The sequence below is a fragment of the Triticum urartu genome, chromosome 5 (genome assembly GCF_003073215.2).
Source record: "Triticum urartu cultivar G1812 chromosome 5, Tu2.1, whole genome shotgun sequence".
NCBI lineage: Eukaryota > Viridiplantae > Streptophyta > Magnoliopsida > Poales > Poaceae > Triticum > Triticum urartu.
In genome coordinates, this window is record NC_053026.1 from 128,286,121 (window position 1) to 128,311,717 (window position 25,597).

The 25,597-nt window shown below is 44.6% G+C and overlaps 1 protein-coding gene, 1 long non-coding RNA gene, 2 other non-coding genes and 2 pseudogenes across 5 annotated transcripts; 5 read left to right on the forward strand and 1 right to left on the reverse strand.

The window, feature by feature from the left end:
- The first annotated feature begins 1,088 nt into the window (after nucleotides 1–1,088).
- LOC125508168 lies at nucleotides 1,089–3,147 on the forward strand. Its single transcript, XR_007283234.1, has 2 exons — nucleotides 1,089–2,327; nucleotides 2,663–3,147. It is a non-coding gene; the product is annotated as an uncharacterized LOC125508168 (long non-coding RNA).
- LOC125511764 lies at nucleotides 1,434–1,515 on the forward strand. The gene has a single exon (XR_007285111.1). It is a non-coding gene; the product is annotated as a small nucleolar RNA Z159/U59 (small nucleolar RNA).
- Nucleotides 1,907–2,002, forward strand: LOC125511765 (annotated as a pseudogene).
- Nucleotides 2,071–2,216, forward strand: LOC125511895. Its single transcript, XR_007285166.1, has one exon. It is a non-coding gene; the product is annotated as a small nucleolar RNA snoR137 (small nucleolar RNA).
- On the forward strand, nucleotides 2,323–2,413 carry LOC125511772 (annotated as a pseudogene).
- Nucleotides 3,148–4,875: 1,728 nt separating the features above from the next.
- LOC125508167 (trafficking protein particle complex II-specific subunit 130 homolog) lies at nucleotides 4,876–15,430 on the reverse strand. Of its 2 annotated transcripts, XM_048672774.1 has the most exons (22): nucleotides 15,185–15,430; nucleotides 13,348–13,577; nucleotides 13,041–13,222; nucleotides 12,616–12,799; nucleotides 12,407–12,497; nucleotides 10,891–11,051; nucleotides 10,403–10,492; nucleotides 10,116–10,277; nucleotides 9,825–9,886; nucleotides 9,646–9,736; nucleotides 8,944–9,095; nucleotides 8,616–8,832; nucleotides 7,839–8,384; nucleotides 7,431–7,643; nucleotides 6,974–7,234; nucleotides 6,814–6,937; nucleotides 6,641–6,731; nucleotides 6,478–6,562; nucleotides 6,096–6,279; nucleotides 5,587–5,867; nucleotides 5,390–5,480; nucleotides 4,876–5,286 (listed from the first exon to the last, which is right to left on the reverse strand). In XM_048672774.1, the coding sequence occupies exons 1-22, from the start codon at nucleotides 15,246–15,248 to the stop codon at nucleotides 5,111–5,113; spliced, it is 3,738 nt and encodes a 1,245-aa protein (XP_048528731.1). In that variant the 5' UTR covers nucleotides 15,249–15,430; the 3' UTR covers nucleotides 4,876–5,110. The 2 variants fall into 2 exon arrangements, with proteins under 2 accessions (XP_048528731.1, XP_048528730.1); XM_048672773.1 differs by having other exon boundaries at nucleotides 6,814–7,234.
- Between the last annotated feature and the right edge of the window lie 10,167 nt (nucleotides 15,431–25,597).

Sequence of the window (25,597 nt, forward strand, 5' to 3'; positions counted from 1 at the left end):
CAAAACCAACTCCCCAACCCAGCCATTAGATGTATCACATGCCTAAACTGATTAACTATTTTGTTTTCAACTAAGAAAAGAGATTAACCATTTTTAGCGGAACTAATTAACTACAATTAATACATGACCAACACTCTAAAACGTAAAATGATGGAGGCGTGCACCGGTTCGCGATGCTTTAGCCCTCCCTGCCCGCGGATTCAAGCCGAGCTGCCCGAAATTGCTGCCATCCGTGCTCATTTTTCCTCGTAACTGATGGTTGTCGCCTCGTTTGATTTGTAGCCGTCAAGCCCTCTCCGGGCTCGCTAACCTGTTCTGACGCATCAGCATGAGCTTATGCTCATTTCCAATCTCCCCATGCTCGATTTTGAGCCGTAGGAACAGTCCCCGCAAGCTTAGATAGTCGTCGTTGCCATGACTCATCGCCACCATTGCTAGAGCTCGAACTTGTCGCATCTGAGCAGGTCAGTGTGCTCCTAACATCGCCAGGAAGCAAACTCGCCCTTAGCTCGCCTTGGTTCACCATGTAGCATCGTGCCTGTCAAACCCATGCCATGGTCGCCGCCAAACCTTGTCGCCGACCCTTCTATGGGTGACCGCTGCTACCAAAACCACCACCAGCATACGTGCAATTTTGTGCCCTGCAGCGAGCAAACGATGCACCTCCGCCGTCGATTTTGGTTCCCGCCAGTGAGTCGACGTGGCGTGTTTACTTTAGGGTTATAATTAACCAATTAACTAAATCCTTACTCTATGAGACGTGGGACCCCCTTGTTTAATTTGCCATCTATAATAGAGTCTATTTAGGATTAAGTTTAATCCCGGTGGACCCAGTAGTCAGAGAGAGAAAGAGAGAGATTGTGTGTGAGAGAGTTTTTTTAGTTAGGGTCCACTTGTGAGTGAGAGAGAGTTATTATTTTTTTTTACTGAAAAGTTAGGTCCCACATGTTAGTGGCACATGCACAGGAGGGCAACTATGTCGAGAAAACGTCCATCTGACGGTCAAACATCTTTGACTGAATGAAAACGGCACGGAGAGATATTTTTTATAAAGGCACCAAATGAAATAAGGGTAAAGATGAGGCCCAGCGAAAAATAGGGGATGGAAATGTCCCATTAGCATCTGACGGCAGCTCAGAGGCACGGTGGAGGACGAGACGGTGTGCCCAGGTTTTGCAACGGGAAACACCGGCCCCGCCGAGATCGAGATCGGACGGTGCAGATTACGTAGGAGGCGCAGGCAACCTGCCCAACCCTAACCGGGAGCCTATAAATACAAAAGAAATCCTCCTTCCTAACCACCCAGCAAACCCAGCCGCCAGACCCACTATCTCTCTTCCCCCCATCTTTCCCTCCTATGCATCTCCGCCTCTCCTTCTCGATTCGGCACGAGCTTCGCTTCGATTTGCTTTTATTTTCTCTCGCCCTGCTCGTTCTCCGATGATGACCCAAATAATACTTTCGTTCTTCTGAAATTCACAATGTGGAAGAACTGGAGACCTGAACTGAGGAGACTGCATCTGGTTGCCGTTTGATTTTTCTGTACGTATTTTGTTTTCTTTTCCTTCCCATGGATCGGGGTTGGTTGTTCGCGGATCCCGGTGATGACCTGTGATGTTAAAGTAGTGGCCTGATTCATACATTGATGAGATCCATATTATCACCCAGAGGGATCTGAGCCAAGAAGCAACCCGACATTGTTGCTCGTCTGGGGTTCTCGTTTTTGCTATTTGCTTGAGAAGTTTTGGACTACTTTTCGCCCTCCCGATGACTGGACAAAATTTAAGTTTCAGCCTTGTCTGAAAAATACCAATCTGTTGATACATCTATGCAAATGTTTCTGAGGGACCATCTCTTTTCGAGATTCTGTTTTTGTTTTATCTTGTGCTAGATCTAATGCCTAAAGCTGTCCGATGATGATGAAACTAAATACTTTCGTTCTTCTGATGCGCTATCTCATGGCGCGGTGTGGAAGCAATTTGGAGACCTGAACTGAGGAAAAGCTTATTATATCGGTGCATTTCAAATTTTTCCGCTTGCATTTTGCGTTTGAAAAACTGTTTTGTGTTTGTTGCTTCACACCTGGAAGGATGGCCTGTTGATATCAGTCTGGTCATCCCGTAGAGGGAAGCATAGACGGACGGAAACACCGGCCAGCATTAAACAGCACGACGCAAAATCAAACTGTGTCGTGTTACCTGTCTTCTGGTACATCTCAACACAAATTTGCATGTTTTTGTTTCATGAGATTCGTGTTGCCCCTGCATGCGGCTCGGAGGTGGGAGGTGGTTGGCTGGTTGTTTGAGCAATCATGTCAGTTTTGTCAGGTGATGATCAAACTAAATACTTCCGTTTTTCTGATGCGCTGTCATAGCAGGTGTGGAAGCGATTTGGAGATCGAAACTGAAACGCTGAAAGATTTTGAGTTTTTATAAAATTTGCTTCTCTGAATGAATGGCTTGTTAACAGTTTGGTACCCTGTAGAGTAACCGTAACTCCAGCCAACATTAAACAGCTGTTTGAGCAATTGTCTTCTGGCACATTTTTAACATCCGCGTCGCCCGATCCTGTTTTTGTTTCTTATATGTGCGCTCCTGTTTTCCCTTCCTTTGCCGACCTCCTCGTCGCCCGCTCGCCTGCAATACCCCAATTGCTCTTCCAGCCGCTTGTGTCGAGGAGATGCCCCTGCATACAGCTTGGAGGTGGGCGGTGGTTGGCTGGTGGGTGAAATGAAATCGAGGAGGGACCTCGGTGGCGGTGCTGGATGTGATAGAAATCTAGAATATAGGCTCTCTAAATTCTGTGATTTCTGTCCTGTCCGCCGCCGCTCACATCTCCCTCTGCGCCTGTCATCCCTCCCTTCTCGATTTTAGGCCACGGCCAACAACCTCTGTCTCCCAGCTGTCTCATCTGGATCCAACTCATGGTGGAATAAAGCTTGCTTGACAGTTCATGCGAATCAGTGTTATCAAATTGCTGCTTGATCTGTAATTCGGTTCATTCTGTGGTTACTTTACTTTGTGTGAGCAATCAAAGTTAGTTTTGTCCGGTGATGAAGTGATTTGGAGACCTGAACTGAGGAAGGGCTGTATGAATTGAGTTTTTATCAAATTTGCTTCATAAATGTTAATGGCTTGTTAGCAGTTTACTCTGTATGTAGAGCGATATCACCTCTGAGCAATCAACATTAAACCCAGGCAAAATATGCCCCTCTCTGTAAATAATTTATCACTAAACAATTAATTTTACTAACAAAATGTTCTAAAATCTTGACTACTCACAGTGTGAAAATAATTGGAGTATAATATTTGTCGCCAAGGTGCTGATTCTACGGGAATTTACGCATGAGGACCGACCTCTGAAAAAAAATCCATAGAATTGGCTGTGTCATGCAATCAAATCCTTCATTTTTCCTATTCCTTTGTTTTGCAAATCCTGTGATCCAAGGAAGCCTTTACTTCATCAGCCTGAGGGAAATGTGCAAGGAAGCTGGCCATGATCCAACCATGTTACATTTCGAAATAAGCAAATTGAACACAATAATGAATTTCATGCAAACATTACAAATGGATGAAATATTGAAATGACATCTCCAATTTTTTGTTGATGGTGACCTTGTTATGCGTGGCTGGCCTTTGTGTCTGGGTTATGCGAAAACAAATGCCCAAACCGCTTCGTGGACCTGATGAACAGTTGTGGGTGGTTTGGGAGATGTCTTAAGATGGCCATGCTTGGCAGTAGGTGCTAATTGCGCCTTGATAATTTTTGACATTGGTCTTGCAGGCGCTAGGCCTCAACATTCAGACGATCATTTGGGCTAAGCCCGAGCGCAAAGGTCAATGAAGAAAGCTCAAGCCTCAATGGTCATGCTTGGAACCAGGGAAACGTGCATAACACAAAAACTCATGCGCCCTGGCTTTGTAGATAGGATATTTTCCTTTTTGAAAGGTCGTTAAGGAGAATGACAAGGTTTTAAAATGTTACCACGCAGGTCCGAAGCACGGGTGCAAGTTTACGGCGTGGAAATCGTCCTGCTGGGTGGTGCAGAAGCCGGGGAAGGCACTGGTGCAGTGAAGACCTTTCTGGGGGTGTTGCGAGGCTCTGCAGCGAGGCTCGTTGTTGCGAGGCTCCTGGGGGTGTTGTGCAGGTGGTGCCGTTGAGCTGGAGACCTTTCTGTAATGTCCATTTTTCACACGGGAGTACTGCTGAAATTTAATAGATTGAGGGGTTCTTTCGCGCAAAACAAATTGGTGTCCATTCCTTACAACGATTGTTGTTGTTTGACTCCGTTCATGCCTGGTGGGCGAGCACATGCACCATGGGCATCACCGACAGAAAAGCAAAGGCATGGGCATCACCGACAGAAAAGCAAAGGCATCGATTACTAGTATTAGTGTTCAGGCAAAAGAGCGCACTTCCGCAAATCTTGCTCAGCATCATTGAAGACGAGGCAAGATCAAAGCGGGGGCAAAGAAACTAGGGTCATTTTTATTGCGAGAATAATTGTCATGCCGTAATTTGGGTGTGTGTGGTAACAAACTCTCTCTCTTCCTTATTTAATATATGAGGCAAATCTTTTGCCTCCGTTTCAAAAAAAACGATTGTTGTTGCAAGAACAAGAGGAAGCGCAATATAGAAAAAAAGAACTGGAGGAAGCGCCCACTTTGGGATTGGCGAGCAAACTTTTTCTGATTGCTGAAACAAGTTGTCAGCCACAAAACTTACATCAAAAGCTTAACGAAGGAGCTTCTTCTGCTTGCTGAAACGAGAGCTCCTTGCACTTGCTTCATTCGACTTTCCTCGAAACGTCTGTAGCAGTGACTAAGAACAAAGCAAGCAGCTGTAACGCTAGCATTCTCAAAGGGAGACAGCGCAAACGCAAATGCTTAGGGTTTACCCCCAACTCATTACTCAGGGCAATGCAAATGTTGAGTGTTAAACCCCCAGCTCATCACGAGAATTCGGATTCGCACCCAGTCAATCAATATACACCGTGCACGTAAACCTGTAGAAAGAAAAGAATAGCCTCCAGGCAAAAACAGAACACCTTGAATCTCAAATGGTGGCCTCTATAAGTAGCTAACGTAATGGCACGGAGATGGCTCATGAATCAAGCCGGTATGCAGTAGGAGGTGCTGAGAGTGGGAGGAAGCACGCACACCAGGTGGGGGCCTGCTGGATTGCAGCTGATATTCGCATCGCCTACGTCGGGCAGGCCTAGCTGTGGCGGGTGTACGTACCCCGACACCAGCGGGACACATGTCACGGCGATCTCGATCCTTGATCCTGTGGGTGAAATGGATGCCTACTGTTATATTGGTGCACACGATAATTGTGAATTGGTGCTAAATAAAGATGGACTGAACCGCAGATGTGTCTAGATCCTGACCTTGTGCTTCTGAGAATGAAATGTGACCGCTTTTCCTCCCAGCAACCATCCAGTTCTGTGGATTAGCGTCCACCTGATAAAGTATTTCATCCTGCGAAATAGAATTCAAGCGGTTAGGAAGAAAGTTTCCAGTGGCATCTGCATACATAAAAGTGATGCCTACTGGGACGCAAGAAAGGAATGTTCTGCAGACTTACGTCAGACAGAGATGCTTCCTCCAGGTCCTTCAGCCTTTCAACCCGCCATTTCATGTTGACTAATTGACCAACCCTCAGGCAATCGGTAGAAAACGGAAGGAATCCAACTGCCAGGCATGGATCTAGAACAGGGCGCTTCAGTTTGAGTGAAATCTTGAATAGAAGCTCTTCAGAATCATCAGGTTTAACAGGAACTGGAGAGTGTGCTCCGGTTGCTCGGTCACCGGATATCCCGTATTTAATATGCAACATGCTGTCAGCCTGTTCCAGCTCATCTAGGTCTGAAAATGTGAAAGTTCAAATGGGTGATTCAAGTTTAAGTTGGAAAATGGAGTTTACGTTGGACATTTTTAGATGTTCATTGTGGCCACCAAACTATAGTTTTCGTGGTTAGCTTTGCCATGATGAAGTATACGACTCATAGTCGTAGCAAGGAGTAACAGGACGTGAGCAATCATCCATTGCAAGTCAGCTTAAGATGAGAAGTGGACTTCCTAGAGAAGACATACCTTTTGTGCCACTTAAACGTATCACAAACAAGATTCCAGCTTTGGAAGAAGGAGCAATAACCAGAGGGAACAAACTCGAAGAAGGACGTCCATCTCCCTTGCCTAGGTGCTCAAATCCAGCTTGTAGGTCCAATGATACATCCTTTACATGCAGAGTAGCCTTCACTTCAGAATGCAATATTACCTGGACACGAAATAAAACATAAATTGGGATCCAATAATCCAAGAGAAATTAATACCAATTGATACATGCATTTGTTCAAATATGTTATTAGAGCTGCCAGCATTGTTGCTGACACCTAATACAAGATGAGGAGCATATTTTATGTGCTTTTTTTTGACAATGTATCAGCTAACAATTGTGCAAACATGAGAACTGTACCTGCAGAAGTAGAGTTCCATCATTGCACTTGTCAACAACACGTGTGCTCACATGGAATGGATTAGTGAAATGTACGGCAATGGTCCTGGAAAGCAATCACAATGGTATTTCTTTACTTGGCATATCTAAATAACGAAGTGAGAGCACAAATACTTGAGGGTACCTTTCAAATATTTGATTATGGAAAGCTCCAAATTCAAGCTTGAGAGCAATCATTCTCATCCCATCTACTATGCTATGTTTCTGAGGGGATGCTGAACAAATAAAGACAACAAAAATGTCAACTGACTGCCTGAAACACACTACTATACCTGATGTTATCTGTTTCATACGAACCTGGGGATGTTCCCTTTGGAATTGTATCGTCGATAGCACGAACAGGGAACCAAACAAGCGTTGTCACGTCACTAGCCCAATCTGGCAGTTTTATCTTCCCATTTTCAATAGGAACCTTCTCAACCTTTATCTTCCCATTTTCTATAGGAACCTTCTCAACCCTTCCAGTATCAGTGGGCCTTGATAATGCCTTGGAAGCATCAATAGGACTAGAATGCTCCCCATCGCTTCTGTAACTTTCTATCTCAATCATCTGAGACTCCTCAATTTTTAGTTCAGCACCGGCATCTATATGCAGTATGCCACCTTTCAAAGAATAGTCTATAGGCTTGACAATCAACCCGATCCACTGGAGTTCATTCATAAGCAACGCAGATGATACAGCAGGAGTAATATCAACCAAAGCCCTCGGTTTTCTCACCTAGAGTGAACGCACACACAAAAAGTGAGACAGACCCGATAGAACGCGCACACACTAGATATAAGAAAGGTTTATCCTGTTATTTTAAGTGTGCCTATTTATAATTTTGAAAATAATGCTGGCTGACTTATGGCAAGTTGACATGATTCACCAGGGCTGATTTGTCATAATACTCCAGCTAATTTTAATGCATTACCTTCAAAACAGGTCTTGTTGGCTTCTCAAAGCTCATGAATTCATCAGTGTCCACTGGACCATCTTGAGAAAATCCATGTGATCTGAATGACAGCTTGCCAATCTGTCCAGTGAGAGCGCCCAACACATAGGAACCTGGCTTTTGAGGAGGAATGTCGAAGGTGATAATATTTCTACCTGGTACAAGAATACGTGCATCTGTACTCCTTATTGCCTGCACGACATGGCATCATTCATTGATTAGGTGACTGCAAAATACATATGTGCAATTACTTCTGAAAGTTGTCCTACAATGATGAAACTGGATTTGAATTGGAAACATACTAGTGTATCAGACTAAACAAGAAGTCTACATCCCACAAGGAAAAAACAGAAAGTAATTGATAATGTAACAGCAAATTAACTGTACCTTAAGACCTTCATCTGCACTAGAGAAAGCTGACAATCTTAAACTGAGAGACTCAAGTGTTATGTCATCTGGGAAGCCACTCCAGACTGCTACAGATAGTGTACCAGGATCACCATCACATAATTCTAGTGGCGGAGCAGGATTTCCAGCGAATGTAATTAATGATGAAACATCAAGGGGTACAGGATGCCTCATTTCACTGTGAGCAAGCCGAACAACCTCTGACTGGAAAGCCTGCCGCTCTTTAGATGAAAACAAGCTACTCTCAAGAGAAAGTAACTTCACACAGGAAGCCAGATAACCAGCTTCATCATTAAGAATCTTCTGGCATTCTGCAAGATCAGGAAGAACATCTGCCAACAGTTCTTCCCAGCCTTCTGCAGAATAGAGAGCACACACTTTCTCATAGGATTTTGCAGCCAGGTCATAATTCCCATGCTTAAAAAATATAGCTGCAATCTCTCCATCAAGCACAACTCCATGTCTTTTCCACCAAGAGCGGTGATAATTGTCAGCTGCGCCTTTAGTAAGCTCCATATATCTACTCTGTTAACACAGAAACAAACACTGTTGCAGTTTTGGGGAAAATTTATATAAATAACATGATATTCAATTAGTGTCTCCAAAATTAATTAGTTCAACAAACTAATTTTAAAATAGATTAAGGGGGGAAATGAGCAGAATGGCAAAGTACAATTAAAGTATTCCAAAATATATATAACAGGATAGTAAGAAAAGAATCTATCATGACGAGCTGTGGCTGAATAAATATAACACCTCAAATTCTTCTGGTGATGAAAGTGACGTCATAAAATCAGGATCAGATATCGTCTGTTTCAATGCATGCTCAGCAGCAACATGAATTTCTGACAACCTCATGGGCCGATCAACTGGTAGAGAAGTCTCAGAGGTTGCTGGCCCAGACATAGTTCTTGTCATCAAGTTGGAAGAAGATTTGTTGGGAGAAAGTTTTGAATGTGGACCTAAACCTGAACTGTCCAGACAAAAATATACACATATATGAATAAGACAACCCAACAGTTTATGCTGAATTCCCCACTCCAGATATAAATGCATCATAAATGGGAGAAATGGCTGCCCGTACCCATCAACTGGATCATATAATTCAGACAAATTTCCAACTGAAAGAAAAGCTCTACGCCTATTAGCTTCACGTAGAAGAGAAGAAGGTTCCAATGGCAGTGGTTTCCTCTGAATGTCAAAGAGCTTTTCTCTTGCTTTTGCTTGAAGAATTGTCTGCATAAGGAGAATATTTCACAACTTTAAGCCAGAGTTTGCATGAAATATGCAATATAAGCAGCTAAACACTAGAAGCATTTTCCTTTGTCCAAGACTGAGGGAGAGCCTTAAAAGAATTCCCATATTCCGACTCCAGGATTTGGCATCTCCAGTTTCTTTTACTATTATTCTACACCCAAATGCATAATTATACTAGTGATGAACCTGAAGTTTCCGTGTATGAAAAATTGCATGTTCACAGGAACAAAAAACTGAAAATGGTATTGATCCCTAACATGGATGCATGGAATAGCATTTTCTATTTCCATATCCCATGCTTCATTTCATGCCATTTCGTACAGAAAGATTTGCCTTTTGAGCATGCAATATTAGAGGAAGGGGCGACTAGATTTAGTGACTGATTTCTAACATGTTGATGTTGTCACTTCGCATGGGTATGGCCCAATTAGACCACATAAGAGCGAAATAGACTTTTGATGCAAAAGAACCAAAAAAATGCAGATGAAACCTAATAAGAAGGCATGATACAAAGCTGAAAAATGCTTGCCTTCTCCTTTGCCATTACTTCTGCTGATGAATCAGGTGGAATCGAAGGCCAGGTAGCTGGCTTTGGCCAAGATAGCATGCTTAATGAGGCACTGCAGGTACGTTAAACATGTTAGTTCGAACGCAAAACTGGATGGAAGGGTGAATTCGGAATATAAAATAGTGACATTGATCTTATACCTGTTGACTGGACTTTTTTCTATTCCAACCCCATAACCAATCAAATAAGCAAGCCTCATAAACTGCCATATCCATCAAGAGTAATATGTAAGCAAAGAGTTTTGCATGTTTTTCAGCGAATTAGGCAAATATAGTCCAAAAGATAAGCAAAAAGGAGTTGATGGCACATTTAATCTGATTGCAGCAAGAAGCTAATAAACCAACAAAACACCAAACAAGAACTGCATTCTCTGGTGTCCATTTGAACTTCAAACCATTACAAACTGCAGACAGATGATTATTAAAACTTGCCTTAGCACGACAGAGAGAATAAAAGTCACCCTGAAGACGATAGAACTCCTTCTCTGAATCAATAGCAACAACTCCACCATCATATTGTGTACTTGTGGATTTAATTAAACCCAAACAAGCAGTTATCACCCATACTTCGCGGAAACAAAAGGGTAGTGCATTCTGAAGGAAAAGGGAAAACACATTCAGGATTACTAAAAAAGTAGTATTTTGCAAAGGGTGATAGTCTTCCTAGAACATATTTAATTCTTGGCGAGGAGAAAAATAGTGAAGCCATGGTTACATACCTCATGCAAGGCTAGCGTCTTGGAAAAGCTGACAACAAAAGCATATCCTCTTGCAGCAACCTCAACTGGTCGAGACAGTTTAAATAATAACTGAAAAGGTGAAATCAAATAAATGATAAATATACTATTTAATTGTAAGTTGTCGTAGAACCATTAATAATGAATTGTATGAGAAACAAATTTAGCATAAATTAAAACGCCAGGGGTTGTAGTTCTATATGACAGGATCCATTTGAGCACAACAAGAGCATGCCCCTCTCCTAATTAATTAAATAAGTGTCAGTCCTTTCATGCTTGACTGCTTGTGCTAAATTACAAGTAATTATTATTGTTTCATGCTCCTCTCCTAATCGTAAACATTGTGTAACTCTAGTTGCTACAAAATAAAGCAATAAATCGAGGTACTTCCATACTTACATAAAATACTAAGCAGTTGTACAATATTGCACAAACTATTTCAACAAACGAATAATCCATTATGCACATACCTTAGCCTGGCAAGCAAATATGTATTGCCTAAACTCAAATTCCCTGAACACGTCATCCTGAACAATCTGGGTCAACGCTTTGAACCCTGGATTTAGCAGCGCAGCCTGATCATCACCAGTATCCAGTCCTCCAAATTCTCGAGGTTTCCCTGGGAGATTTACTGCATCCATGCAAACATAATGATATGGACACTAATGAGCAAACTATCTTATAAAATACATATACAGGAAACTTAATATTCCAAAAAAGTCTGGCGGCATGGGTAAGCTTTATGTCAAAACGTAGCACTCTTTCTTTTCTTAACATAGAAGACAAGGAATTAGTTGATGACATCACCATTATAGTATTTGAAGCAAAGAAAAGCGTGCCAAAGAGTCGACAAATAAATAGTTACTCACAGTCACCTCCAGAAAGAACAAGCAAGCTTCCACAAACAGATCTATAAGTTTATGGTTGGAAATAATGTCAATCATTTATAATCATATTTGGTCTTCATGCTACTCTGTTTCATTTTACTTTGCATATTAGATAATTTACGCATACCTAGGAGGAGTTAAGAGGGGCTGTTTAGGCTTCATGCATTGGCTTACGGAGCCACTGGTCATATGCTCATCCATACATTGGCTCGTTATTCCTCGGTGTCCTAATAAGCAATGTCTAACTAACTGATCATCACTGGTCATCTATAAGAAGCTCAGTTCCATGTCTCTATATAGTAATACAAATTCAGAAACCTCAAGGCAAACTACTTCTAATCTACGGTCCATACTACATGTACCATAAATGAGGAACCTGTGTCACACTTCTGTCAGCACAAGTTATTGTTAGCGTATGGAAATGAGGACTGTTCCAGATTCATATTGGGGTCAACATTATCGGAGAAAGCAACAAGATGACACTGGCGCATAAGAACCAACTGGCTGGACACAACCGGAATCAGACCTGCAAAAGGGAGAGCACTGCTGCACTGCAGGCAGATTCTACCATGACAGACTACAACTCGAAAAATACAACTCGTGTTTGGGAAGGACTGTTTGGACTCTTCTAAACTGGATTCGCTCCTAATCTCTCCCCTGGACTCTGGCCTAACTTTTCTTGCCAGGATGTCTGCCTAGTTCTCGAACTTCTGCAATGCTATATAGGTCAGTTAGCATTGCACATTTTATTCTCAAGCAATGATAAAAATCCATCTTCCCCAAATTCTCTTCGGTACCCCTATAACTCCCTTGCGCTATTTTTTTCTGTATTGCCACCAGCAGTGGCTAACCACAACCATTAGCCTTGGCTAACGTTGTCCTACCCCTACAAACTACAAAGCAATCGCATACACCTTATGAATAGATGTATGGAGTTACTCTGAGTTCATGAAAAAACGCATGACTTTTGAGTCTTGATCACCTTACACTGAACCCTGATATATTAGAAAGAAAATCCTTTGATGATGCAAGTTTAATTAGAGATGAAGCTCAAAACTCAATGCAACATAACTGCCCCAGATCAAAGTTGAAGAAAAACCTGATTCTGAATAGCATAGTTCAAGCTCATCATATTCACGGAGTGAATCTTCATGAAGGTTAGTCACCTCAAACATAAATGCCAAGCTTTCCTGAACAAATAAGAGTGTAAGCTCAAGAAAGCCACACAAACATAAAGGAACACAGTGCCACTGAGAATGAAATAAGTAACAACAATTGATAAGCACTAGAAATGGTTCCATTGCTAACCTTCAGAATAAAAAAGTTGCAGAAGTTCCATATTGGTGTGAATCGCTGCTCACTTAACCTGCGGTTTTCTTCTTCATAGAACTGAACCCTTTTATCCAATGTGTTTCTTATGCAGTCCACCATTTTCGAGTCAAAATCGTCCCAGAATTCATCATCAGGTACATGAAGATCAAATTTGCAGCACCTATATCATAGGTGGGCATTTTAAATTTGCATGTAATTAAGTATTATTTGCAGTAACATCTGAACCGAGAACCCCAAAAGGAGTTCCTTGAGAATTCATAAATGGAGGCATCCTCATAAAAAATTCAATGCAAGATGACAGGTGACGGCATGTTGCAGTCAAACAACAAATACATACAAATATTCAGCACACAGATACGAGTGTTGCCAACTCCACTATGGAGACGTGGCAAAAGAAATACCTTTCTCTCTTTTTAGTGTTGAAATCGGCCTCAAGCCTAGCGTATACTTTCTTTGCCATCTTAGTTGCTTGATCATTGCTAGGACGGGCCTTCGACACAAATACAATGAACCATTCTCTCTCATCATTTTGCACAATTAATTTGAGGCGAGGCTTAAGAATGGTCTTGAACTCATCAAGATCCTGTACATTTCATATATATGAAGAATGGCAAAAAGTCATGGTCCATTTGACAAGTGATGTTATCTAAAGCTAGAATCAGGAAGAGCAGCATGCAGCATGATATTTAAAAATGTGGAGAGAAGTACCTCGCAAGTAACAAGAACAACAGTAGCATATGGTTCGCGAAACCAAAACAAGTATTGTTCTTGCGGAAATCGACTACGCAGCCTTGAATCAGTTGTCTGTATAAACTCAGCTGGTAGGTTTTCCACAAGAACAGGGTTCCTCGCCTTGTTATTGAGACAGGCTTTCTTGACTGGCAAGCGTTGCTCAAAACTATCTTTGACGTTGAGCCACAAGTCACTCACATCCTCAACTGTCACAAAAGATCATTTGCTGTATGAGAAGGAATTTATACAACAAATACACAAATTTGATCTCGCATTTTGTCAGCATGTGCGGCGAGAAGCTAGGCTAGTTTGGCAACAAAGTTTTTAGAAAACCGTGGTAATTGAAAACCACAGTATTTCGATGTGTGGGCAAAGAATACTACAGTTTCTTTAAACCATGGTTTTTCTCAGTTTTACTAAAACTACCAGGTGTTTGGGTGGTGTTCTTATACTACAGTTTTGACCGGATTATAAGACAGGATGACAGATGAAACTAACTCAGCTAACTAAAGGAGCTACATGACCAGACTAATTAGCGTCTGCTAACAGCCGCCATGCAGAAGGTCAGCACATCCGCATCTCTGTAGCAGATTGACTTATCACTTCTATGTGCACGTCACCTACTGTATGAGTGCAACCCAGCAGGGGCAAAACTCTTCGTGCGTGTATGTGCACAGCTTGTAATCAATCGGCAAGCTAGCCAACCTACTGCGTACCGATGAATCAATCTACTCCATGATCAATCTTTGCTTGAGACATGTGGTACTCGCTCCGAAGTAATCGGCAACCAACGAGTCGATAAAAGTGTGCAAGATAACTACAAATAATTAGTGCTGTATTCCCATCCACCGGTACCATCTCAAATGTATATGCCGCCCGGCAGCATTGCAACTTGCAATCACCAGAAGAAGTGCTTGGGACACCAATTAACAGAAGGTAATCTTAACCGACTCGCCTATTAATTAGGAGATAGAATAAGATTCGCTAACAAGATAACGGAAAGAGTGATCGCATGCATCTGATCTTATCTCAACGTAGACAGGGACGTCAAGTGCGCTCTCTTCAATAACTTCTCTCACTTCTGTTTAGAAAAAAGGAGTCTAGACCACTTTTTTAGATACTGCAAAAAAACACAGTTTTTGGCATACTGCAGTTTATGAAACTTCTGTTTTTGTTTCATCCAAACACCTCAAAGTATGTAATACCAAAGTTTTTTTCAGAAACCACAGTATTTCCTGAAAACTGCAAAAATACTTTGTAAACAAACGCACCCTTAGTTGTGTTAGTCAACTTTCATTGTATGCCTCCGGACTATACCAATGGGCATCTGCCTGTCCAACAATACACAGGTGCGAACAGTTTGAGATAAATTACATATGAACCAGGTTTGTGCCAATATGCTGGTGCATTATGTGGTTTTCATGCAGATTGTTTGGCCACATTGGAAATTGGAGACAACACTCATTCCCCATTAGCTTAAGCACAGCGAACCTTACTTGTCACTAATTGAGATGCGACCAGCAGGAAACAAAACACAACCCTCCAGCCCTCACACCACCATGAATATCACTCAACAAGATGTCACAGCAAGCCCGTAACCACCATTTCAGCTATATTATCTAGAAATATCACCATTTCATCTCCAATTGCCGCCCGATCGGGCGCAACCCTCCCGCGTGGCCCCGAGATCACGCGGGCCGGCTGCGCAGATCGCGCTATGCTGCGAGTCGCGGCAGCGCACGGGAGAGCGCGGTTCATGGTAGGTATGGGATCCGAGGGGTTAGGAGTAGGGTGAAGAGAGGAGGTGGCATACCGGCGATGACGATGCGGTCCGAGGAGGACTTGATGGTCTGGAACTGCGCCAGATAGTTGGCCATGGCCGCAGACGGCGCAGGGGCAAGGAGATAGCTTCGGCGCTGGGCCTACTGCTCCATGCGGCGAGCGTTCCGCCGCCGGAGAGGTCGCCGGAGACAGGGACGAGGCGGGGGAGTGGCGAGATGCGGACGGGAGGGGGAGTGGTGGGGGAGTTGAGTTTGGTGGAGACGACAAGGCGGCAGGCGCTCAAACGGGTCGGGTCGGGTGCGAAGCGAGCAAGTGGCTTAACGGGGCGGAGAGGCCATCGCGGTGGGCGAACTTTAACCCTCAAACCCTTAAATCCTTAAAGCAGTTTTAAGAGTTGAAAAATGTCACTTTTTGACACTTTTAAAGATTGAAAAACAGAGGCAAATATTAAAACCCTCAAACTCAATCCTTAAACTGATTTAAGGATTGGATTTGAAGGTTCTAGTCTTTGCCTCGATCCTAACCTTTAAATCTATCATTTGACATATCACAATTTATGACAACAAGAACACAATCAACTTCCAAACAAACTATCAAATGACAATCATTGATGCATAGTTTAATAGTTTATATCACAAAATTATCATCTTCCTTCTCTCATCGGCATCATCACCAAAAAGTTGCACCTCGGCGCCATCTCCTGGACCACATGCGGACTCCATCAAGCATCTCCATGGGCACCGGTGGAGTCGTACACACCGCCATCACCACAATTACTCATCGGAGTGTCACCTCGAAAAGTAGAGGACGCAACACGGAACATCCTCTTCCTCTCCGCGATGTCGTCCTTGTAGTCCTTCCACCATTGCAATTGGTCTTGATCCATGTCCTTTTTGGACATCATCATGTGCTCTTTCTCTTCCATCATGAGTTCTTTCCATACCTTTGCCTCTTTGAACTTGATCATCCTCTCCTCCAACTCGGCCTTGCGCTTTGCTTCTTCACGCTTTGCTTCAATTTGTGCAAGCTTGACCTCTTTCTTCTTCTCGGTGATAAGAAGCTTCGTCTCCAATGTCTTCATTGTCAATTCCTCTCTTACCTTCATCATGTGGTCCATCTTCTCCCTTAGGCTTGACACCTCTTCTTCCATCTTCACCCTTAGCTTGCCCTTCTTGGTTCCCTCGGGCTTGCCCAAGTTCCTCTCCTCCTCGTCTTCACTATCATCCATCCTAAGCATTGCCGACTTCTTGGGTGCGGTCTCTTGATCCCTCAACTTCCACTTGTCAAAGGTTTGAAGAATTGTCCAAGCATGCTTAAATGGGAATGGCTTGCCTTTGGAAGCGGCCATCTCCTTGTACCTCATGCCGGCAATTGTCTCCTATCAACCACACATAAATCACATAAGAACCCACCAATAGCATAGTGCACTCACATAGTCACTCTCCACGGTTCCACTAGGTGGTGCATCCCTCACTTGGTCCATGGCTGCACTCCAACGAGCACAATCGGGCTTGGTCAACTCCCACCGGCCTTGAAGCGACCGGTAAGTGCGAGAGATGAACCCACTATTCTTCGGCTTGATCCTACAATAGGTGTCCTCGATCCTTTGCCAATACCGTTTATCGGTTTGATCGGTGCCGATGGTTGCATCCATTCCCACAGCTGCCCAAGCACGAACCAAGAGGATATCTTCCGCCTCGGTGTAGTTTGTCGACCGCGCGTGTGGGCGGGAAGCGGCAGTGAATGCCTCCTCCCCTATCTCGGCCACCTCCTCCTCGCCATCCCCTTCATCCTCCTCATCTTCCTCCTTTTCCTCCAAGTCGTCACCAACCCTAAAGGGGTCTAGAGGCGGAGCTCCGAGGTCCATCTCCGCGTTTTGGAGGAGGTCCATGAACGAGGATGGGGTTGCCATTTCCTCGAACACCTCGTGCGGGGCGGGAGGAGGTTCAGCGACGGCGGCGGGCGGGGCCGTGGGCTTCTTCCGCGGCTTGTTCACGTCCGGGGACGAGCCGGTGACCTTGGAGGCCGCCCCTCGCGGCCCATGAGAGGCCGCCTTCGGCCGGCTCTTCTTGGTGGTCGGGGCGGGAGCCGGGGAAGCGGCGAGGGCGGGCGCCGGGGCGGTGACGGTGGCCGGGGCGGGAGCCGGGGAGGCAGTAGGAGGAGGTGCGAGGCCCGCCCGTCGCCGCTTGGCCCCGACGTGGGTTGCCGCCACCACGTCGGCCACGGTTGGGTGGGCGGGGGCGGGGGCGGGCGAGGCCTGTGACGCCCGGATAATTAGCTACAGTAAACATCTGCTAATGGTGCCATGTCACCTCGGTTACTGTTGATGAACTCGAGTTAGTTCGAAGCCGATTCAAATTCATATTCAAAATCAGGAAAACAATAAAGGTTTTCAAACGTTAAAATTTAAAATGTCCAAAATGTGTCAAATAAATCATGGATAATACTAGTGGAGAAACCACTAGTTTTATAAAATGTTTAAAGGCTCTAAAGTAATTAAAACAACAGCTATGACAATTGATTAAATGCCTTTTAAAAATTAAAATAATGCAAACTATTTTATTTAGGTGTCAAACTTTTTGGGGCAGTAGAATAAGTTATAACATTAGTTTAGGAGTTGTATTTATATTTTATAAAACAAAAACTAAAAGAAATTAAAACAGAAAAGAAAATAAAGAAAAAGGAAAAGGAAAAGAACAAAAACAGGAAACAAAACTAACAAAAAAAATGAAAAGCAAACCCCACCCCGTTGGGCCTCAACCCACCACGTCCCAAGGCCAACCCACTCTCACCCCATAACCTCCCCAGTACTCACCGACACACCCCCACTCCCCCCTCGCAGAAATATCTCCCTCCCCCCATCTCTCCCGATTGGATCGGGAGGAGACGGCCGCCCCGACGCCCGTCGTTGTCGTCCCTGCGCCCCGTCCCCGCCGTCGCCTCGCTGTCCTCTCCCGACGTCGTCAACGGACCCCGCCGCCGCCCGAAGCCACCACGACGGCCTACCTCCCCGCCGGAATGACGTCCCCGTCCTCCTCGCCCTCCACTGCCTAGACCCCACGACCCTGTGGTGAGGCCTCGCCATCTCTTCCTCTTCCCCTTCCCGTGCCCGCTACTGCTCAGAGGCCGCCGCCTTCTCCCCTCGCGCACGCGCCTGGCGCCGCCCGCTGCAGCCAGCCACTGCGCCGCCCGTCCCTACTGCTGCTGGCCGCGCCTGCTCCTGCCCACGTGCGCCCCGGCCAGCCACCGCTGCCTGCGCCGTCCGCTTCGGCTTGCCGTCGCCCCGTGCACGGCCTCGCCTCGCCTCCCCTGTTGACCGGCTGCTACCCTCGTCCGCTGCTGCCCACGAACCTCCACCGCGGCCCCGCGCTCTCTCTTGCACCCGCTCGCGCCGGCCACCGCTCGCCTAGCCTCGCCCCCTCGCCCCGCATCGCCATCTCCGGCCTCCTCGTGACGCCCAGGCCGTGCCCGCTTGCCCCCCCTCGCGCCTGGCTGGCCATGGCCGCGCCCGTGGCCTCTTCCCCCTATCGCGTGGTCGGCCCGGCCCCGCCGCTCGCCGGAGCTGGCCGGCCCTTCCCTTACGGGCGCCCGCATGCTCACGGGGCTTCGCCCCAGCAACCGCGCCCGTTAGCGCTAACCCAGCACCCGCAAGGCCCCCTGGGCCTATGACAGCGGGCCCCGCCCCAGAACAAAAAAAATGATGAATAATAATAATAATAATAAATAATTAAAATAATTAATTAATTAATTAATTAATTAATTAATCCTGTTAATTAATCTAATCAATTAGTTAGGTTAATTAAACCCTAATTAACATAAACAGTGTATGACAGGTGGGTCCCACTGGACCCACTGGTCAGGTTGACCAAGTCACTGCTGATGTCAGCATGACATCATGCTGATGTCATTAATATGTTTTTCGAATTAATTTAAATAATTAATTAAATTCCAGAAATTAATAAAATCTTTAGAAAATCATATCTTTTAATCCGTAACTCGGATTAAAATATTTTCAACATGAAAGTTGCTCAGAATGTCGAGACGAATTTGAATACGCAGCCCGTTTATCCGCCACGCATCCCTAGCATAGCAAACACGCAACTTTCCCCCTCCGTTTCATCTGTCCGAGAACGCGGAACACCGGGAATACTTTTCCAGATGTTTTCCCCCTTCACCGGTACCCCCTCGTACCGCGTTAGGGCACACCTAGCATCACGTTTTGTCATGTCATGCATCATTATGCATCTGTTTGCATTATATTTATTGTTTCTTCCCCCTCTTCTCTCGCTAGACACCGAGACCAACGCCGCTGCTACCCAGTACGACTACGGAGTTGACGACCCCTCTCTCTTGCCAGAGCAACCAGGCAAGCCCCCCCTTTGATCACCAGATATCGCCTACTCTTCTCTATACTGCTTGCATTAGAGTAGTGTAGCATGTTACTGCTTTCCATTATTCCTATCCTGATGCATAGCCTGTCCTTGCTACTACTGTTGTCACCATTACCTGCTATCCTACTGCTTAGTATAGGATGCTAGTGTTCCATCAGTGGCCCTACACTCTTGTCCGTCTGCCATGCTATACTACTGGGCCGTGATCACTTCGGGAGGTGATCACGGGCATATACTATATACTTTACACAGTTACCTTACTTATGATACTGTTCGGAGATGGGGGCTGAAGGGGCAGGTGGCTCCATCCCGGTAGAGGTGGGCCTGGGTTCCCGACGGCCCCCGACTGTTACCTTGTGGCGGAGCGACAGGGTAGGTTGAGACCACCTAGGAGAGAGGTGACCTGGCCCTGGTCGGCGTTCGCGGACACTTAACACGCTTAACGAGATCTGGGTATTTGATCCGAGTCTGGCCATTTGGTCTATACGCACTAACCATCTACGCGGGAGTAGTTATGGGTATCCCGGCGTCGTGGTATCAGCCGAAGCCTTCGTGACGTCAGCGACTGAGTGGCGCGCGCCGCATTGGATCGTAAGCTCGCGCTTGTATTAAGGGGGCTAGATCTGCTTCCGGCCGCGTTTGCAACGTGCAGGTGTGCTATGGGCGATGGGCCCAGACCCCTGTGCGCTTAGGTTTAGACCGGCGTGCTGACCTCTTTGTTGTGCCTAGGTGGGGCTGCGACGTGTTGATCTTCCACGGCCGGGCATGACCCACGAAAGTGTGTCCGGCCAAATGGGATCAAGCGTGTTGGGGTATGTGGTGCACCCCTGCAGGGAAGTTAATCTATTCGAATAGCCGTGATCTTCAGTAACAGGACGACTTGGAGTTGTACCTTGACCTTATGACAACTAGAACCGAAACTAAATAAAACACACCCTTCCAAGTGCCAGATACAACCGGTGATCTCTCTCTCACAGGGCGACGAGGGGAGGATCATCGGTTAGGGTTATGCTATGCGATGCTACTTGGAGGACTTCGGCCTACTCTCTTCTACATGCTGCAAGATGGAGGTGGCCAGAAGCGTAGTCTTCGACAGGATTAGCTATCCCCCCTCTTGTTCTGGCTTTCTGCAGTTCAGTCCACCGATATGGCCCTTTACACATTTACCCATGCATATGTAGTGTAGCTCCTTGCTTGCGAGTACTTTGGATGAGTACTCACGGTTGCTTTCTCCTTCTTTTCCCTCTATCCCTTCTACCTGGTTGTCGCAACCAGATGTTGGAGCCCAGGAGCCAGACGCCACCATCGACGACGACTCCTACTACACCGGAGGTGCCTACTACTACGTGATGCCCGCTGACGACGACCAGGAGTAGTTAGGAGGATCCCAGGCAGGAGGCCTCCGCCTCTTTCGATCTGTATCCCAGTTTGTGCTAGCCTTCTTAAGGCATACTTGTTTAACTTATGTCCGTACTCAGATTTTGTTGCTTCCGCTGACTCGTCTATGATCGAGCTCTTGTATTCGAGCCCTCGAGGCCCCTGGCTTGTAATATGATGCTTGTATGACTTATTTTATTTGTAGAGTTGTGTTGTGATATCTACCCGTGAGTCCTTGATCTTGATCGTACACATTTGCGTGCATGATTATTGTACGGTCAAATCGGGGGCGTCACAAGTTGGTATCAGAACCGACTGCCTGTAGGAATCCCCCTTCCACACTCCTTGGCCGAAGTCGAGTCTAGTCGATGAAAACTGCTTTACTAACATGACTGTGCGGCCCATGGGCCCACGTCGCCATTGGGTGGTATTAGGATCTTTTATTCCTCGACCTATACTCTGGGACTCTGATCTCTCTTCTATTCGGGTTAAATGATTTTACTAAAATCTAACTCTAGGTTCTCGTTACGACTTCCTGCCGGAGAGCCCCTTCATTACAGATGATCGACTGCTTCACCAGAAGATTCCAAAGATAATCTCCGTTGTTCTCTTGAGACACTTGTGCCCATCGCCTTTGCAAATTCCCCACCACTGTTATATTATTATGGATAACTACATACACTTGTCCTTTCAATCCCATTGATCTTGTTATTACAAGATACCTCGAAAATTCTCTCTATTGCTCCGAGAATACTTTGTGCCTACTGCCTTGCAATTCATTACCCACATGAATACCTCTACGGATAAATCCTCGCACTTATCGAGTATCCGCTCATTCCCAGTTGTTCATGTGTTCCGCAAAGGACTTTGAAATACCTTTCGATCTTCCAAAAATCCTCAGGAGCCTATTGCTCTTGAAATTCTTGCTTGCTTACATTTTGGTTAATCCAATAAGTCTAGTAATCCTATTGGCATCCTTTGTCACTATCATTTTAAGTCCGTTGATTCTATATGTGTGTGAATGCACGCAATCATCAGTTGATCATTATAAATTACCTTCCGGCTCAGACGTCTTTCGAACATGAGCTGGTTCTTGGCCAATCAGATTGCCATCGATCTTACCCCTAAGTCTAGTTGACTTATCCATCCTTGATCAGAGCTTTTGCTCCTAATCCCTTGAATTGAAAATCATAATTACTATGCTATTTAGATGTTGAATTATTCAAATGTTCTATAAATCGATGCATTTGCATTCTTTCTTCCTCTGATTGGGTATTGATACTCACATCAGCTCCATTGTGGATCGCCATATCCACTGTTGGATTATTATCCGACGGTGTCCTTCATAATTAATCACCTTGTGAGTTCTTTCTCCGATACATAATGCCTTTGGTAAATTGCATCCTCTGTTTTATCAACCATGCTCTGTTTTCGAGCTGGTGGTATTTACGATTGAAGCTTGTGGTATATGTTTCCACGATACCCTGACGGGTTGAACCTATGCCTTTCTTAATCTGTGTGAACCCGAAAGTTTTCATGGGTCATACTCCTCTGGTAATTCACCAAGTAGGTTTTGACACTGAAATCATTTTTATCTAGAGCAGTGAATGAAAGGTTATGCATTGAAGAATGGGAGTCGACCTTGAACTTTGTGTTCATGCCCATGGACACGATGTAGATCTTATCATTAAAGCTTCTCTTAAATTAATATTTCCCTTGGTATAAGTTCTTATATCTGGGATCCCGCCTTTTGCAATCGTGGTTTCGGCCATATGTTCTTATTTGACCCCATTTCACGGGCAAAGTTAAGCACTTGTCTTCTGCAGAGCATTACCCTAGTCCAACCACTACTATGATCTGTCGTCGAGTATTACCCCCTGGTATCTCAAGATTATCACGGAACTGCATAACCTCTTATGAGTTCTTCATCAAGTGCTACATTCTCATTGATTCCAATTTTTCATGAGCTCTGAGTAATTTAACACTCAAAGACATCGATAACTGAATCGAGTCCGCACTGCGATTCAACAACTCTTAGTAATCTTCAATGCATATGGGTTTGTACTCGATCGTGTCATTCCCAGCTGATTGACCACATCATCATCGTCAGGCTGACTGCTTGACCATTCTACCTATGTCCTTCATCCTCGAGACACAATCCCGACAGTGCTCTAAGCTTACATCGAACTTTCACCATCATATTGTTTGTCTTGAGAGACAACTCTGAATTCTGAGATGGCATCTTATCTATGGTTATAATAACCTTTTGCTTCACCATTCCCCTTGGCTTGATGTCATCGCCAAGCGATTGCATCCTCATGGAGCCTCTCGACAAAATTTGTTGTGATCATCATCATAATTTTAACTCCTTCCAGGATACCAATCGAATTCATGATGAGAAATACCATCCTTGCCCTCGATGATTTGTGTTATCATCGACCACTTATTGCCTTTTGTTCAACACAAACTTGTTCATGTTTTGTGTTATACCTTGAGATTCCTTGATACCCAACATTGTTCTTCTTTACCTTGGATATTACCACATTTTATGGCAAGAATGTCGTGAGAATTTCACCACCTCCTGAGAATTCTTGATACGAGTAATGCTTATCACCATCACCATTCCTTCTGGGTCCTCGTGTTGTTCCTAACCGGAATACCGACAAATGAACTATGATGTGTGAATTCAAAACTTCCAGCAACCCTGTTGCTTTAAACCAATGTTTAAATTGTGTATGTTTTCCTCGAGCATACATCATTATACCATTTTGAATTAACAAATGTTATCTCCTTATTCACATAATTGGGGAGATCCATCTTTTGAGAATCTCGATGGATTGTCACCGAGTCCATCAGCCATCTCCTCACCCTCTCCCTGTTTTAATGATGAACTCTTGCCTTGTAACTCGTTTCCATAGTTCATTTCCCTGAGAACCTTACAATGTCATCTCGACAATTTGTGTTGCACCTTTCTTCTTAGGCATCCTGAATCTGAGTTATCCTAACACCAATCAGATCTGAATCTTGGTCAGATATGATGGTTGGGACATATATCCAAGAGATATAGCGTTGGTCTTATATGACCCGGTAAGGTAAGGTCATGCCTAGCACACCTGATTGGAGGACTATTGTTATAGTTTCCTTTTCAGCAAGGTTGTCCATTCTTCCATGAGGAAATCGTAAGGCTTATTCTATAAGTTGTTCCTGATGGATCCTTTGTGCATCCAAATTCTGACCCTTACTTGATGACCATGTCAATGCTATCTCGAAGCATGTCTGTGGTACTCTGATTTTCAACAAGAACATTTGAAGCCCAATGCTAATGTTTCTTCCTCAGTTATCCAAACACCGTTGTATGGGTAATGTCATGAAGTTTCTCTCCCCTTACCTAAAAGGTTTTCTACCTTATAACCTGTCATGGATATCATACCCTACTTGACCGTGGGAAGGATATACCCCTGAAATATGTGTTTAAACACATTTTCCTTTCCATTGTTCTATTTAATCTGATAATCATATTTTCCTTTACATTTGTTGGGTTAACGTTTCTTGTGATCTATATGAGCTAAGCAGTAATAATTCACTGCTTATGGAAGCACCTCGGTGTACAACTCTGTCAGCGAGACCCTGTTTCTACCGTTGATGACTTCCGGTAACCACCGATGGACGAGAACTTTCCCTATTGGTCCGCCTCATTTCAACGAGCAGGAAAATGGTTCTCTTCGTTCCTCGCCCTTGGTACCGATGTTGTTGCCGACATAACTGACAGGCTATCCTTTGACATGCCTTGCCACCCTGACCGTGCGAGATGTCAGCGCCCTTCCTACTTTTAACCCACATGGTGGGCCCATAACCCACAGTTCCACAGGATCGAAACCTGACTCTCCTGTACCACCCTGTTTCTAATGGTTATTCTCCATGCTTGGCTTCGTATTTAATTCATGGGCCACCTTCCTAGTGCTCTATTTTGGTATCAGACGCAATACTTACTCTCGCTACTCTGAACCCCTTTCTCACTCTGGTTCAGGCTTCGAGCAACTATCTATCCGCTTGGCACCTCTTATTGTACCTTCGTACCTTACTCTCAATGAATTTCATATGTTCAACTCAAGAGATAATCCTATGCTCATTCATGGGTTAACCCCAGATTGTTTCCCTCAAAAGCATTCTGTCGTAGCTGAGCTGCCCCTTATCCTTTCGTAAGTACGGTGGAGTTCCCGAAGAAATGACGACAAGTTTATCATGATGCATTGGAATAAAGAATTGAAGACATCAACGAAAGGGATTAACTTCCTCGAGAAGATCCGTTAGAATATCGTAACTAGAACTTTCCCCCTTACTCCCCTCTTAAATCTCGGGACGAGATTTCTTGTAGTGGAGGAGAATTGTGACGCCCGGATAATCAAGCTACAGTAAACCTCTGCTAATGGTGCCACGTCACCTCGGTTACTGTTGATGAACTCGAGTTAGTTCGAAGTCGATTCAAATTCAAATTCAAAATCAGGCAAACAATAAAGGTTTTCAAACGTTAAAATTTAAAATGTCCAAAATGTGTCAAATAAATCATGGATAATACTAGTGGAGAAACCACTAGTTTTATAAAATGTTTAAAGGCTCTAAAGTAATTAAAACAGCAGCTATGACAATTGATTAAATGCCTTTTAAAAATTACAATA

What these genes read in the sequence shown, in the direction of transcription:
- LOC125508167 (XM_048672773.1), bottom strand. Translation starts at nt 15,248, where the DNA reads ATGGCCAACTATCTGGCGCAGTTCCAGACCATCAAGTCCTCCTCGGAC. An exon ending in ACTATGCTATTCAGAATCAG is followed by an intron (nt 11,052 to 12,406) that starts GTTTTTCTTCAA and finishes GCATGGATGCAG; the next exon opens with TAAATCTCCCAGGGAAACCT. An exon ending in AAGTAATGGCAAAGGAGAAG is followed by an intron (nt 9,096 to 9,645) that starts GCAAGCATTTTT and finishes CTCCTTATGCAG; the next exon opens with ACAATTCTTCAAGCAAAAGC.